The sequence below is a fragment of the Pteronotus mesoamericanus genome, unplaced genomic scaffold (genome assembly GCF_021234165.1).
Source record: "Pteronotus mesoamericanus isolate MK-2021 breed Mesoamerican mustached bat unplaced genomic scaffold, CSHL_Meso_final contig_35, whole genome shotgun sequence".
Lineage (NCBI taxonomy): Eukaryota > Metazoa > Chordata > Mammalia > Chiroptera > Mormoopidae > Pteronotus > Pteronotus mesoamericanus.
The window spans coordinates 57,764-74,241 of NW_026555139.1; the positions used below are offsets into that span (position 1 = coordinate 57,764).

The window sequence follows — 16,478 nt, forward strand, 5'->3', positions numbered from 1 at the left end:
TGATTAGCCTCTTTCCTGAATTCCAAATCTCTTACCTACAGTTTTGCCCCCAGGTCAAAAAAGGCTGGCTTGAAAGGAAATGTAAGACAGTCTGTTAGGGTACAAAACCACCGACTTCTCATATTGCCGGCCATTTGAATAAAACGTCCATAAAGACTGAATCCCTGTCTGTGTGTTGTATCTGGTAGGAGTCAGGCAGCATGAGCACCGGCTTTTCTGGTTTCAGTATGTGTAGCACTCGTGTTGTTTTGGCGTATACAAAATTTTCTTTATTACATGTTTTCCATATTATTTGAATAAACTTCAAAAGCTAGCATTCCTAAGATGAAGTCGGCTCCTGCAGGGTATTATTCTTTGAATGGTCTAATGTTCTTAGTTTCAAGTACTTTCTTTAACTTATTTATTAATATTCTTTGCACCACAGCTGGGTAGTTGAAAGAGTGTTGCCAGTTCTAATCAACTACCAGTATGAGTAAGGAGAGGAAGGACCAAGACTCCTACAAATGCTAGCAGCAGACACTCAGACCGCTAGAGAAAGCCAACCTCATGACGTCATGTGAAATGAGTTGGCAGCTGGGGCTTCAGGGGTAAGCATAACGCAGAACTAGGCGTGAGAGACTTCTGCGCATCAGCAATTCCACCTCCTTTCAGGGGTCGCCATTTTCTATGTGGCGCCCCAGCGGGGAAGGGACTCGGGGCCCCCTGTTCCGCAGGAGTCATACAGGACCGGGCCTAGACTCTGCGAAGTCGGCGGTGGAGGCCAGGCCCTGGCAGGTGTGCCAAAAGCCTGTCTGGGGCATACAGCCCGAGAAGGGGGATCTTTGTGTCCGCAGCTGCGCGCCAAATCGGAGGACGTGGAGTCGCCACCCCCTCTGAGTTTCGGACTGGCCTCTGAGGGGCACTGAGGAGGGAGCTGGGCAGTGGCCGGCGCAAGGCCGGTTGCCCGCTCGCCCGTTCTTCCCCGGAAGCCGCGTTTCTAGACCCGCGCGAGAGGAGCAGCCCCAGAGATCTGGCCGTGGGGAATCGCAGAGACTGTGCCCAGGAGCGGCTGCCTGTGATACGTCCCGGAGCCCAGCTGTGAAGCTTCAGGGACCTGGGCTCACATCCGGCGCCTGCCAGTAACCAAGAAATTAATCTCGGTACAATTCAGAGACTCGTCTGTAAATCGGTAATACTAATCTTTCGGGTCGTTTTATGTGTTAAATAGAGTGGAATACTTAACGTTTGATGACTCAATAAAGGCAAGCTGCTTTTGTTATTACAAGGTATGATGTTCTTTTTTTATAATTGGCTCATTTAATCCTTGTAATTATCATAGGCGTCCTTTGGATCGGTATTAATCACCTCCATTTTAATAAATTCGAATACTAAAGGTTCAGAGAGAGAAATCGTACCCAGCATTAGCAGATAGGTTTTAAATTCTCACTTGTTTTACTCTGTAGTTCACGCTGTTTTGCACACTAAAATCCAGTCTTGGATTGTATTTAGTACAGTAATTGTCCCAGAACCTAATTGTGGAGTGTAGTGAATTAGGACAACCAGATCTTACCATGTCTGTTCTATTTCAAAAATTTTTTGCGGCTTCCGTGGTAAAATGTTATACCTGCATTCTGCAACCTCTATTCTCACAAAATTGTTAAACGTGTAAATTAAAACCATAGCTTAAGCCCTTTCTTTTAAGTTTTACTGGGGAAACTGGGAATCCATCCTATCCAGGCAAGATGGGAAATGAGACAAACGTTTAAAAAAAATGAAAACTGCAATTTCATCCATGCCTCATATTATGAAAGTGATATAATGCCTCTTTTTGGATTGGCTGGGCTTACTAAGCATTTTGTAAGCACCAAGCCAACTTAACTAGAAGTGTTTCCGCTGCCTGTAGGAAGGATCTCAGCATTATGGACATCCAGGCATCTAGTTAACTTTTGCCACCTACACAAAGTGCCTGTTTGGGGATTATGGTACCAAATTGTTATTTTAGAAGTTAAATTTGTGTCATTGTCAGCAGATTAGGTGGCCATGTCAAAATTCATTAAGGCCTAATTAAATTTTATCCTAGGTTTAGCCCTAGTTTGGAGGGGACAGTGAATTCCATAGTACTGTCTGGATTTGTGGCACTGGGTCAAGAGTTAAAGAATCAGAATAATACATGAAGGCTTGTTCAAAATTATCTAATTCTTCCTCATTTTAAAGATAACATTGACAATAAAACAACATTACATGTGTTAATAGCAGAACCTAACATGGAACAGGTCCACTATATTATATTTAAGTCTTCGGAGGTTATTGGAGAAGTGATTTTTGAGAAACTGCAATTTAGAGAGAAGAAATAACTTATTTTTGAGAGCTTTTGGAGACTTTCTAAAACTTGTGGGGTTTGCGATAGTAATAGGTAAAATTGTTGACTTGTAATTTAAACATTTCTTTTCACCATCATTTGTAGTACCAACATAGAGTTCCATACTTTGGATATAATGTGCCTTGCTTAGCTCATCTATTATTGGATGTTTAAATTTTCAATTCTTTTGTTTTATTTAGTAAACAAACACATAATTTTTTAAATAGCCAATAGGAAAGATGTTTAGATTCACTCAAAAATATCCCAAAGTCATCAAGATTTTTTCAGAGTCACCATGGACAGGTGGTTACTCCTTTATCATGGTCCTTCCTATTCCTTCTCATGTCTCAAAAGACTGTTTTTAAAGAGGTTTACCTTTTACTAAACTATTGTCTGGAAATTTCTCACAGGTGATTTGCTGAGGCTGCAAGATAAGGTCTCATGACTTCTGCTTTTCAACCTTCCCTGTCCTGGCTTCAGAGTTTATCCTTTCCCAAGAGCAGCAGAAAATGAACAAATTCCAGGTGAGTCATTTATTTAGTCCTTTCTTTCACTGTGTTTGTGTGTGTTATTTTCAATGGGTTTTTTGAAAAAAAATTTTATATTTTAAATTTTATTTTATTAAATTATTAAATTAGTAATTTATATTAAATATTAAATTTTAAAAATAAACAGTTAAAAATCACCTTCAAGGAAAATACTGTTTGACTAGCACAACTGTTCTAAAAGTGTAGTCCTCAGACTCCTGGGAGCCCTAAGACCTTTTCAATGGATCTGTGTCAGAACGTAATATTAAGATGCACATTGCAGTTTACAGTGTTGACATTCACACTGATGGTGATAAAAATGGTGAATAGATTTTTGCCTGTTTGGCATAAATTAAGACAGTAACACCAATAATGTTGCATTGCTCTGCAATGTGCATCTTTAAGGATATCCTTGATGAAACAGTAAAAATTGATTTTATTAAATCTTCACCCTTGGGTACATCTCTTTTTAATATTCATTGTGACAAAATGAGAAGTTCATGCAAAGTACTTTTGCTGCACCCTGAAGTATGATAGTTGTGTTGAGGAAAAAAAGGCACTTGTATGATTGTTTGATTTGTGAGTTCATCTAACCACTTTTTTCATGGAATACTACATTTACTTGAAAGAGCAACTGGCAGACAAACTGGTAATTCAGACTTGGGTCAGAACAAACATTTTTTCAAAAGTGAGTGCAGTGAGCCTGTCACTGAAAATAACTGTCACTATTTGTTGCCAAAGTTAAAATGTAAGCTTTAAGTGAAAATTAGAATTTGGGAAAACTTGTATCCTTCACTATCAACTTGACAAATTCTGACTTACAGACTTTTCTGATGAATTGGTGAGGGTATTACAAATGTGATATCTTTTTTTTATGTTATATAATGTGTCAACATTTGAGTAATATTTCTGATATGTGTGCACAGAGGCAAACTCCAGCCATTTATGATAACAGAGGGATACAGTGAAGTAAGAAACAAGGAATAAGTTGGTTAGGGAATGCCCACTCTAAAAAGTACTATTTGAGGAGAATTCTGAATTAAATGAGACAGGGATCCAAGTAGAAATAAGGCAGAAGGGCATTCTAGATAGGCGAAACAGCAAGTACAAACACCCTGAGGAATGTTCCAGAAACAGTATTTAGGGCATGGAAGCTAGAGAAAAATGACTTAGGGAAAGAAAGGAAAGAGGTAAAATCAAAGAGGTAAAAGGAGCTAGAATATGTAAGACCTTGTATGTTGTAGAAAACATTGAACTTTAAGTTTATTTTTTGGTTCATTAGAAAAGGAATGTACATAATGTTTACGTGTAATTTAGGGAACATTGATTAAGTAAACAGCAGCGTATCCCCTCTCTGGCTTCAATAAATTTGCTAATACCTTTGAAGCCCCTGTATGACCCTCTTTAATCTCTAACATTATTATTCAGAGAAAACTAATCTGAATTCAGTGGTAATCATTTGTTTTTATTTTTTTAAATATTTTATTTATTTATTTTTAGAGAGAGGGAAAGAGAGGGAGAAAGAGAGAGAGAAACATCAATGTGTGGTTGCCTCTCACGCGCGCCCAACTGGGGACTTGGCCCACAACCCAGGCATGTGCCCTGACTGGAAATCGAACCAGCAACCTTTTGCTTCTCGGTCCAGTGCTTTATCCACTGAGCCACACCAGCCAGAGCTACTTTTTAAGTTTAATTTTTAAAAACGTAATAGCTTACTTGGCAATCAATTAAATGCCTAGCCCTTTGCAAGCACTTGAGTAGTCTGTTTTACATAATCATCAAAGCCACCTTTTGAAGCATTATTATTACTGTATCATAAATTTTCATTGTGGACATTATCTGTCATTAATTAAAAACCGTAGCCTTTGGACCTGTTGATAGAGACAAACGCACTTTAGAAGGAGGGAGAAATGAAGTAGGACAAAGCTCAAAAAAATTAGCTTATTCTACAGTTGTACATCAACTTTGAACATATTTATATCTGTTATATGAAATTCTCCTAATCCGGAATTCATTCAGGGATGACACATGTTGTTTTTCCCTGCCTTATCTGTGTAACTAACTGCTGAATGGTCTGCGTGGGACAGCGAAGATGCCTAGTGAGGCTGTTTGTTTTTTGAAGTAACTTTATGTGCAATCATCATTGCCAACTCTTGTAAAAGTTTATTTTATACAGATACTAGAATTTTTTTGTTTGTTCACGGTCATTCTGACCAGATTAGATCTCTTTCTTATTTCTTTTTTCATTTCTCAAGTCCTACTGACAAACATTTCTTCTGTTTGGAAATAGCCTTTATAGTTTTTGTTTTTATTCTGTGTGCTTGTTTGTTTTAGTGAGGGTCTGCTGGTGGAAAATTCTCCATTTTGTTTATCTGAAATATTCATGAACTTTTTCACTGTGTATAGAGTTCTTGGTTGACAGTTCTTTAAAACATCGAAAAGCTGTCTTCTACTGTCTTCTACTACTGATGCTACTGAAAATTCACCTGTTGATTTTTCAGACCATTGAAGTAAATTTGTCTGTTTTGCACTAGCAATTTTTAAAATAGCTTTTACTCTCATGTGTTTATGTATGGATTTCTCTTTATCCTAATGAGGTTTATTGTATTTCTTTTAGTCTTAGTATTTGAATCTTTTGAGTGTTATATTGTATCTTCTTTATTGACTTTTAACTCTACTTTTTTGTGTTACTTTGTTTATTGCTTAGTCTAAAGATTACCATATACACCATTAATTTATCATGGTATCTTCAAATATTATACTTATTCATAAATGAGGTCATAAACTTTTATCAGCATGATCCTGTTTTCACCCTTCCCATCCTTGTGGTCACCCATTGTCTTATGTCTTACTTCTATATATATTTTTAATCATAAATACTTGTTATTTTTGTTTTAAACATGTATTAGCCTTTAAAACATTTAAGTATGTGTATATGTGTGTGTGTAAATAAAGTGGTTTTTTGTGTTACCTTTGCTTTGGTGCTCCTTGCCGGAGTCCCACTCCAGCAACCTTCAGGGTCCCACTGGAATGGACGGAGTCAGCACAGTGAAATGATGAGAGGTCAGGTATGGAGTTGCAGGCAGTCTGTCTGGAGCAAGCAGGCAGTCCTTTATTTATATTCAGACATTACATAAGTTGTGGTTAAGTACTAACATAAATCAGACATCGGTTCTTTCAGTTTCCCTCACCACATAGTCATGGGGTTTTAATGTCCCACTTGTTTTTACCTCTATGCTGAACTTTATTTCCATTACTCTTAGTCTGTATTTCTAACTAAGCATGTAAGTCCTAAAGCTTATACTGCTAAAGCATACTCAGCAAAGGTTATTTGCAGAAGCCTTGCAGAAGTCCTGCGGTGACCCCCGTCTGGCACATTTTCACTCATAATTTCTGATACAATACCAGCACCCTATTTCTTTATAATACTTATTTAATTGTTTCCTAATAGCATTCTGAGACCCCTTTGTTCTATAACACAAGGAGGGGGGTCCTGATCATGCCAAAGCCTCTAGGAAGCTCAATTCCTGCCACCTCACACGTTTTCCATTTTTCACTACCATTCTTTCTCCATCCACATATGCCCCTATGTAAGGCTGTTCAACAGTGGTTTCAGGCACCCACATTTACATTCCCCGTTGTACCCGGGCTTTATTTATCCCGGAGCTTCCTGTGTTTCCTCCCCGCCTGGGGGCTGCCCAATAGCCCTCAGGCTTGGGTGATTTTGTGGCTTGTATGAGGGCCTGCAATTCCTACCCTCTAATTTTCTTATAGACTTCTTTAAATGGGGTTCAGGGCTTAGTGGTCAATTCTTTTTTCCCCTGCCCTATTTGTCTCATTCCCTGGAATTCCCGCAACACCATACAAAGGGGCTGTTCTATAAGCAATCAGGCATACCCCCAAGAGGGGGATTATAACCTTAAGTAAACAGGAAAGTCCCAAGAGTCGAGCTTCTGGACGTCTGCCTTGCAATTGTCCATGTCCCTCTGCGACCTTGTCAAACAGCAGGGCTAGGTCGGCTCCTGGCAGCTCCTTATTCCTTTTTACACACCTGGGATTTTCTCTGTATTTTCCCTTTAGACTGAGCAACTTATTTTGTAATTTCATGTAGCTCAGAGTTGATGGTAACAAATTCACTTGGCTTATCTTTCTGAAAATGTCTTTATTTCACCATGATTTTTGCAGGATATTTTGCTGGATGGAAAATGCAATATCAAGTTTTCTTTGTTTTGCATTTTTTAGGATGTCTTTGTCTTCTGACTTTTGCTGTTTCTGATGAGAAGTCAGAATCTTTATCTTACTGTTATTCACCTGAACATAATGTGTCTTTCCCTCAGGTTGTGATTAAGATTTTCAATTAATCTTTAGTTTCCACAGTTAGACTGTAATATACATACATATGATTTGTTTTGCATCATCTTGAAGGATGATAAAAATTTGTGGATTGTTGTCTTTTATCATCTTAGAAAATACTTGGGCATTCTTCACATATTTTCTTTGCCCCATCCCCTTTTGTGTTCATAAAATTCCAATTACACAAACGTTGGACTATATACATATTGTCCCATATGTCTCAGGTGCTCTATTTAGTTTGGCAGGGTATTTATTTATTGCCCTTTAGTTGACATGTTTCTGTTGGACTTTTTTTTTTTTTTTTTTTTTACTTCACGGCTTCCTTCTGCTCTCTCGATTATCTAACTCATAAGTTCATAAAATTCACTTTTGATATTGTAAGTTTTAATTTTAAAAATTCCTGTTTTTTTCTTTTTTGTTTTATTTGCTGAAATTCCCCCATCCTTTTCACTACATCATTTTACATCATTATCGTAGTTATTTTAGTTCTTACCTGCTAATTCTAATTTCTAGCATATCTGTGGATCTGCTTTAATAGGCTTTTTTCTTTGAGTCAAAACTTTCTGCTTCTTTGCATGTCTCTTAATTCTTTATTATGTGCTGGATATGGTGTGTAAAAATACAGTAGAGATTGAAATAAATATTCCTCCAGAAAAAGGCACATCCCTTCTTCTGTCTGGTTGCCAACTCAATCTAATATGTACATAGTTCAGCTGGCCCTGTGCTTTAGTTAGATTCAGTTCACCACCGACTTCAAATATTATACTTTGATTGCAGGATCCAGACTTCCCTTTCAGCAAGGGTTGGGATCTCAGTACCACCAAGGTTCTGTCCATGTGATTTATAGCCTAGTCATTAACTTTTCTTTTGGATGACTAAGGAGTTCTGGCCCTGCAGAGCTTCCACCACCTGAGACCTGGTACTCTTCCTGACCTGGTACTCTGCTCCCAGCCTTTGGAGATTTGTTTTCATGCACTCAGGAAAGGCCTATTGGGGGTGGGGGGGAAACTGGTGGGTGTTTGTATTTCAGAGTATTTATATCTGTAAATGGAGCTTCCTATTTGGCTTCAAGAAACTACTTCTCCAACTTATAATAAACTGACCATTTTGAGACATTTGATGGGAAATAAAAGACATCCTGCAGATGCTAGGCTTCTTTTTGGAGACCTCGTTAATATGAGTCCCACTTAGTGACCATGTAGTATCAAAGGCAGTTTGGTGTTGACTTTTTATGTGATTAGGGCTCTTGGGGATTTTAATACATCACATTGGCCCACAAGAAAACATTAAAAACTTGTTAAAAGTTGAACTGCTTCCCCTTTCCCTCATTTGCCCCCAGGGGTGAAAGTAATGTGTGGTTTTCTTTTCTCTTCTGAGGTATTCATCTCTTCTGAATTTTTTTCTTTATTAATCTTTGGATTTTAAGATCTCTGACAGATTTTAGAAAATATACAATTTTCTAGGTTAGCACCTTGTTGTCATTGTTAGGGTGAAATCAACTTCTCTTTTACCTCTCCACTTTCTATATAGAACTAGTTTTTTAATCTTATTTTAGAGATATGAGGTCTAAGCTGATTTGTGCTCTGCATTTTTGCCCTGAAATTCTAAACAGAGATGTTGGACTCAATTCTGTAGTTTCCTTTTTTTTTTTAAGACCTTGATTCTTCAAATTATGGTGCCTGTGTTACTGGTTGATATTTTTATACAGCTATTTTTAGTGTGTTTTGGGGGTTCTGTTTTTTGCTTTTATTTATTTTTAATTGTGGTAAAATACACATAACAAAGTTTTAAGTGTATAGTGCTATGGCATTAAGTACATTCACGTTGTTATGCAGCCATCATCACCATCCACCTTCAGAACTATTTTCATCATCCCAAACTGAAACTCTGTACCCAAAACATTCATTCCCCATTCCCCTCTTCCTCTATCCTTTGGGAACCACGATTCCACTTTCTGTCTCTATGAATTTGACTACTCTAGGTGCTTTATACAAATGGAATTGTACTTTATATAATTGGAATCATGAAGTATTTGTCTTATTTTAAACTGGCATGTTTCACTCTGTGTAGTCTTCAAGGTTTATCCATGTTGTATCAGGTGACAGGATTTCCTTCCTTTAAAGCCAGAATAATATTCCTTTGTTTTAATTTACCACATTTTGTTTTTCTTTTCATCTGTCACTGGACACTTGGGTTGCTTGCCCCTCATAGCTATTGTGAATAATGCTGCTGTGAACATTGGTGGACAGATACCTGTTTGAGTTTTTGCTTTAAATGTTTTAGGATATATTAACTAGGAGTGAAATTGCTGAATCATATGGTTATTTTGTTTAATCTTTTGAAGAACTGCAGTACTGTCTTCCACAGTGGCTGCACCATTTTACATTCTCACCAGCAGTGCACAAGGGTTCCAGTTTCTCTATGTCCTTGCCAATACTCGGTATTTTTTGTTTTGTTTTGAGAAGAGCCATTCTAATAAGTTTGAAGTAGTATTTGATTGATGCCATGTATTTTTATTTATTTTTTAAACTTACAGTGAAATTTACTCTGGCTATACATTTCAATGAGTTTTGACATGTGCATAAAGGCATGTAATCAGCACCAAGATTTACAACAGTTTCATCACCTCAAAATTCCCTTTTTTAAAAAATTAATTTATTTATTTTTCCAAATACATTTGTCTCGGCCTTCCCCCCACCACTTTCCCCTACCCCCCTCCCCTCACTCCCTCCCTCAATCTTTCCTCACTTTGACTTTCTCCATGAGTCCTTGCTATATGTTCCTTGACTTGCCCCTTCCCTTCCTTTTCCCCCCGCTCACCCCTCCCTCCTTTTCTCTTATCTCTGTTTCTTTTCCTTTCAGTGTTGCTGGTCTTATTTTCCTTGCATCTTTGTTTTATTGGTTAGGTTCCACTTATAGGTGAGATCATATGGTATTTGTCTTTCATCTCCTGACTTATTTCGCTTACCATAATGCTCTCTAGTTCCATCCATGCTGTCACGAAGTGTACTAGTTCTTTTTTTCTTTCTGCTGCGTAGTATTCCATTGTGTAAATGTACCATAATTTTTTGATTCAATCATAAAGTTCCATATAACTTTTTTAAATGTTTGTTCTACGTCTGTGAAATATATCATTGGTATTTTAATAGGGATTGTGTTGAATCTATAAATTGCTTTGGGTAGTATGGACATTTCGATGATGTTAATTTGTTCAATCCATGAGCACAGTGTATACCTCCATTTATTTGTGCCTTCCTTAATTTCTTTCTTCAGTGTTATATAGTTTTCTGCATACACGTCTTTCATCTCCTTGGTTAAGTTTATCCCTAGGTACTTTATTTTTCTTGTTGCTATAGCAAATGGGATTTTTTTTCCTGATTTCTGCTTCTGATATTTCATTGCTGACGTACAAAAATGCCTTTGATTTCTGAATATTGACTTTGTATCCTACTGTTTTGCCAAATTCATGTATTAGGTAGAATAGTTTTTTGGTGGAGTCTATAGGGTTTTCTATGTACACTATCATGTCATCTGCAAACAATGATAGTTTTACTTCCTCCTTTCCAATTTGGATGCCTTTCATTTATTTTTCTTGTCTAGTCACTGTGGCTAGGTTATGTTGAATAGAAGTGGTGAAAGTGGACATCCTTGTCTTCTTCCCGATCTCAGTGGGAAAGCTTTCAGTTTTTGCCCATTGAGAATGAGGTTGGCTGTAGGATTTTAATATATGGCCTCTATTATGTTGAGGTATGCCCCCTTTATTACCACTATAATAAGTGTTTTTTATCATGAATGGGTGCTGTTTTCTGCATGAAATGCTTTTTCTGCATCTATTGATATGATCATGTGGTCTTTAGTTTTGTTTATGTGATGTATTACGTTTATTGACTTGAGAATATTGAACGATCCTTGCATCCCTCGGATGAATCCCAGTTGATCATGGTGGATGATCTTTTTAATGTATTGCTGGATTTGATTTGCCAATATTTTGTTGAGGATTTTACCATCTATGTTCATCTGCAAAATTTGCCTGTAGTTTTCTTTCTTGAATGTGTCTTTATCCTTTTGGGATTAGGATGATGATGGCCTCATAAAGAGACTTTCGGGGTCTTCCCACTTCTTGGATTTTTTTTTGAATAGTCTGAGAAGGACGGGAGTTAGTTCTTCCTTAAATGTTTTGTAAAATTCTGTGAAACCACCTGGTCCAAGGGCTTTTGAGTGCCGGGAGTTCTTTGATTACTGCTTCAATTTCACCAGCTGTTATCAGTCTGTTTAGGCTTTCTGCTTATTCTTCATTCAGTGTTGGAAGGTTATATTTTTCTAGAAATTTGTCCATTTCATTGAAGTTTTCAAATTTCTTCACATATAATTGTTCATAGTAATTTCTTACAATCCTTTGTATTTCTGTCGTATCAGCCATAATTTCTCCTCTTTCATTTTTGATAGTATTTATTTGGGTCCTCTCCTTCTTTTTCTTGATGAGTCTGCTTAAAGCCTTTCTGATTTTGTTTATCTTTTCAAAGAACCAGCTCCTGGATTGGTTGATCCTTTGAATTGTTCTTTTAGTCTCTATATCATTCAGTTCTGCTCTGATCTTGATTATATCTTTTTTTCTGCTCACTCTGGGCTTTGTTTGTTGTTGTTTCTCCAATTCTTCAAGTTGTAGGGTTAAGTTGTTTAATTGAAATGTTTCTATATTTTTTGGGTAGGCCTGTATTACTATGAACTTCCCTCTCAGGACTGCCTTAGCTGTGTCCCACAGGTTTTGGACTGTTGTGTGTTCATTTTCATTTGTTTCCAGAAACTTTTTGATTTCTTCTTTGATTTCATTATTGACTCATTCATTGTTTAATTGGCTATTGGGTTTAATAGCATGCTATTCAGTCTTCTTGAGTTTGAATGTCTTTGAGTTTTTCCCTTGAGGTTGGTTTCTAGTTTTAAGCCGTTGTGGTCCAAGAAAATGCTTGTTATGATTTCGATTTTACTGAATTTGTTGAGGTTTGTTTTGTGTCCTATCATGTGGTCTGTCTTTGAAAATATTCTGTGTGCATTTGAAAAGAATGTGTATTTTGCTTCTTTGGGATGAAATTTTCTATATATGTCAGTTAAGCCCATTTGATCTAATGCTTCATGCAATTCCACGATATCCTTGTTGATGTTTTGTTTCGAAGATCTGTCCATTTTTGACAGTGGGGTGTTAAAATCCCCTACTACCAGTGTGTTGCTGTCTATATCTTTTTTGAAGTCCTCCAAAATTTTCCTTATATATTTGGGTGCTCCCATGTTGGGTGCATATATGGTTACAATGTTTATGTCTTCTTGATGGATTCTTCCTTTAAGTATTATAAAGTGTCCTTCTGGGTCTCTTTTTTGAACTTTGTTTTGTAATTTATTTTGTCTGATATAAGTGTTGCTACCCCTGCTTATTTCCCCTGTCCCCTGCTTGGAACATTTTTTTCCATCCCTTTACTTTCAGTCTCTGTAGGTCCTTTGTTCTGAGGTGGGTCTCTGGTAGGCAGCATATGTGGGGGTCTTGTTTTCTTACCCATTCAGCTATCCTTTGTATTTTTATTGGAGCATTTAATCTATTTACATTTAAAGTTGTTATTGATAGGTACTTACTCATTTTTTCCCTTTGTACATGTGTGATCCTCTCTCACTCTTTTTCTTCATCATCTTAAAGGAGTCCCTTTAGCAAGATAGGCTAAAGAGACTTGATGGTTTGGTGGAGGTGTAGTCTTTTAGCCTTTTTTTATCTGGGAAACTCCTTATTTCGCCTTCCCTTTTAATTGAGAGTCTTGCTGCGTAGAGCAGCCTTGATTGCAGGCCTTGCTTTTCAATACTTGGAATATTTCTTGCCATTCCCTTTTGGCTTGTAGTGTTTCTGTTAAGAAGTCAGCTGCTAGCCTTGTTGGGGCTCCCTTATACGTTACTACCTGTTTCTCCCTAGCTTCCTTTAGGATTTTCTCTTTGTCTTTGATATTTGCCATTTTAATGATGATGTGTCTTGGAGTGGGCCTCATTGGGTTCCTCTTGAATGGGACCCTCTGTGCTTCCTGGACTTGTGTGATTTTTTTCTCTCCTCCAATTAGGGAAGTTTTCCATCATGACTTTTTCAAACAGGTTCTCTATCCCTTCCTCATCCTCTTCTCCTTCTGGTATTCCTATTATATGGATGTTATTACGTTTCAGGTTGTCCTGCATTTCCCTCAATGCCTCTTCATTCTTTTTGTCTTTTTTCATTTTCTTGCTCTTTCTGGGAGCTTTTTTCTACCTTATCTTCCAGCTCGCTGATTCGGTCCTCAGCTTTATGTAGCCTGCTTTTGATTCCTTCTGCTGTGTTCTTCAATTCAGAAATTGTAGTCTTCATTTTCTGTTGTCTCTTATGGATAGTTTCTATGTCCTTTTTCATGCTGGTATAGTTTGCAGTAAGTTCCTAATAGTTTCCCTGTAGTTTTTGGTAATTTTCTCTGAGCTCAGTGAGCTCATTGAGCTTCCTTAGAACCATTGTTTGGAACTCAATATCTGATAGTTTACTTGCCTCTGTTTCTTTTAGTTCTCTTTCTGGGGATTCCTCCTTTCCCTTTGAGTGGGGCATATTTCTTTGTCTTCCCATTATTTGTGAGACTCTTCTCTTCTGCTCTTAAGTTGATCTGTCTTGATTTCCTGACTTTATGGTGTGAACTTCTATGGTTGGAGACCGCTGTTTTTACTTTCTGGATCTGCCTCTGATGATGTCAGATGTTGACCCTGTCTGACCTTAGACAGTCTGTTTGAGACTTCCGGTAATCTACTGTCTGTGGCTATCTCCTTTAGCTGTTAATCTATTCACTCTGCACTCAGCAGGCCTCCTTAGACAACTCAGGGCTGGGCGGAGTCCCTCCTGGAGATGGAGTATTTGGGTCCTTTCACGCTGTTGCTGTATCGGGGAGGAGTCCACACTGGGATCCCGCCAGCTAATCTCTCCATTCTCTCCCCAAAGCCTCTGTCCCCAGTCTCTCCTCAAGTGCTGCCAAACCTCTCTGCGCCCCCTTTAGCCAGGGATCTACTGTCTGTGGCTGCCACTCTGCACTCAGCAGGCAGCTTAGAATGCACAGGGCGCAGTGGAATCCCACCTGTGGGTGGGGCTATTGGGTCTTTTGACATTGGTGCCGCTCAGGGGCATGGTCTCTGCCTGACCAAGATGGCTGCTGCTGCATGGGGGATGAGTCAGCAGTGAGATCCCGCTGGCTACTCTCCCAGTTCTCTCCCCAAAGCCTCCTCCCCCAGTCTCTCCTCAGGCTTCTCTAGCCCACTCTGCCCCCGCCTTTGCCAGAGATCAGGATAAGTGGCTGCAGATAAAAATTTATGCATCAGCCCTTTAAACAGTTCTTTGGATCTCCAGACGCCTGTCTCTGGCAAGAGAGCAACCCTGCCGCTTTTCACAGCTGGCTGTTATCTGTGTACTTTTTGGGCTCTGGTGTTATAGGCTAGAGATCCCCACTTTTGGTTTAGACCCCGCTCTTCTCAGGGGGATCCAGCTGGCCGTTTCAATATCCTTCTGGTACTGCCACTCATGGGCGCCCCACCCACTTTCTCAGGTCTCTACCACAGTCCTTACCAGTTAGATTGCGGTAAAGCTGATTCTTCTGTCTCCAAGGTTACAAGGCTCCTCTCTCACTCTTGTTCAGTTGTTTGTTCCAGGGGATTTCTCCACAATTTAGTTGTAATTCCAGGTTGGTCCTGGGAGGAGGTCAGTGTGACTTCTACTCATTCCTCCGCCATCTTGATTCCTCCTGATTAGAGCTTTGTAGTAAGATTTGAAATTGGGAAGTGCGAGGCCTCCAACTTTGTTCTTTTTTTCCAATGTTGTTTTGGCTATTAGGGACTCCCTACAATCCCATATTAATGAGGATTGGCTTTTATATTTGTGTGCAAAAGCCATTGGTATTTTGATAAGATTGCATCGAATCTGTAGATTCCTTTTGGTAGTATTGTCACCTGAACTGTATTAAGTCTTACATGCTATGAATACAGAATGTTATTTCTTTTACTTAGGTGTCTTTACTACTTTTGGCCTTCTTTTTTCTTTTTTTGCAGTTTTCAATTGCATATCTTAAACCTCCTGGAGTGAATTTATCTCTAGGTATCTTTTTCTTTTTGATACTACCTTAAATGGAATTCTATTCTTTCTTTTTTTTAATGTTCCTTGCTAGTGTATAGAAACACAAGTAATCCTTGTACTTTTGACATTATATTCTGCAACTTACTGACTTTATTAGCTCTGTGAGCTTCTTGCAGTGGGTCTTTTGGGATATTCTTTATGTATCTTTATGTATAGTCATGTCATCTGCAAACAGAAAATCTTATTTTTTTTCTTTCCAATTTTGATGCTTTTTTATCTATTTCTTCCCTAATTGTTCCAGCTAGAACTTTCAGTGTAATGTTGAAAAGAAGTGGCAAAATCAGGCATCCCTGTCTTGTTCTTGATTACAGGGAGAAAATTTTCAGTCTTTCACTATTGAGTATGCTATTAGTTTGGGGAGCAGTGGATTAAAAATGCTACTTATCATGGTAAGGAAGTTCTCTTCTATTCCTAGTTCACTGAGTACTTTTATCATGAAACAATGTTTAAGTTTATTAAATGTTTTTCTTCTGCATCAAAATGGTTATCTAATCCCCCTTTGTTCTATTAATAATATTGATTTCCCTTTTTTCATTAATTTTTTTTCTAATACAAACGTACAAGTTTTTTTATTTTTAAAAAATAATTTTAGACAAGGGAAGGGAGGGAGAGAAACATCAATATGAGAAACAACAACCAGTTACCTTCTTCACGTGCCCCAACTGGGGATGGAGCCCATGACCTGGGCATGTGTCCTAACTGGGAATTGAATCAGCAACCTTTCAGTTTGCAGGACAATACCCAACCAACTGAGCCAAATTTATAAGGTTTTATTGCCAGGTTCAAAACCCTCAGAAACACACACATAAATACATGAGTAATATCTTCTCACTGTGAAAAACATAACAAAAGCACATGATAACAATTTATGGAAACAAAGAGGATAGTCAGATATTAGCTCATCACCATAAATTCCCACTGTTTGTATTGACATATATTTGTTTCCCTCTTAGGTTCTGTGAATATGCATGTTTTAGATGGCTAAGATCATGCAGTAAATAGGGTTTATGTCCTGATTTTTTTAACTTCATTTTGATTTGGAATGTAGGCATATGAGTCTTCACAAAGATAAAAAATATCGAATCACCTTTCCCCA

The 16,478-nt window shown here is 38.0% G+C and overlaps 1 protein-coding gene across 2 annotated transcripts in view; it reads left to right on the forward strand.

The window, feature by feature from the left end:
- Positions 1–569: 569 nt before the first annotated feature.
- The window catches only part of ZNF25 (zinc finger protein 25), a 47,986-nt gene continuing 32,077 nt past the window's right edge, over positions 570–16,478 (forward strand). For both annotated transcript variants that reach the window (XR_008529418.1, XM_054576848.1), the window contains exons 1-2: positions 570–1,168; positions 2,749–2,862. Coding sequence is in view for 1 of the 2 variants with exons in the window: in XM_054576848.1 (XP_054432823.1) it covers positions 2,848–2,862 (15 nt within the window). In the remaining variant the exon portion in view is untranslated. The remainder of the gene's footprint in view (positions 1,169–2,748; positions 2,863–16,478) is intronic.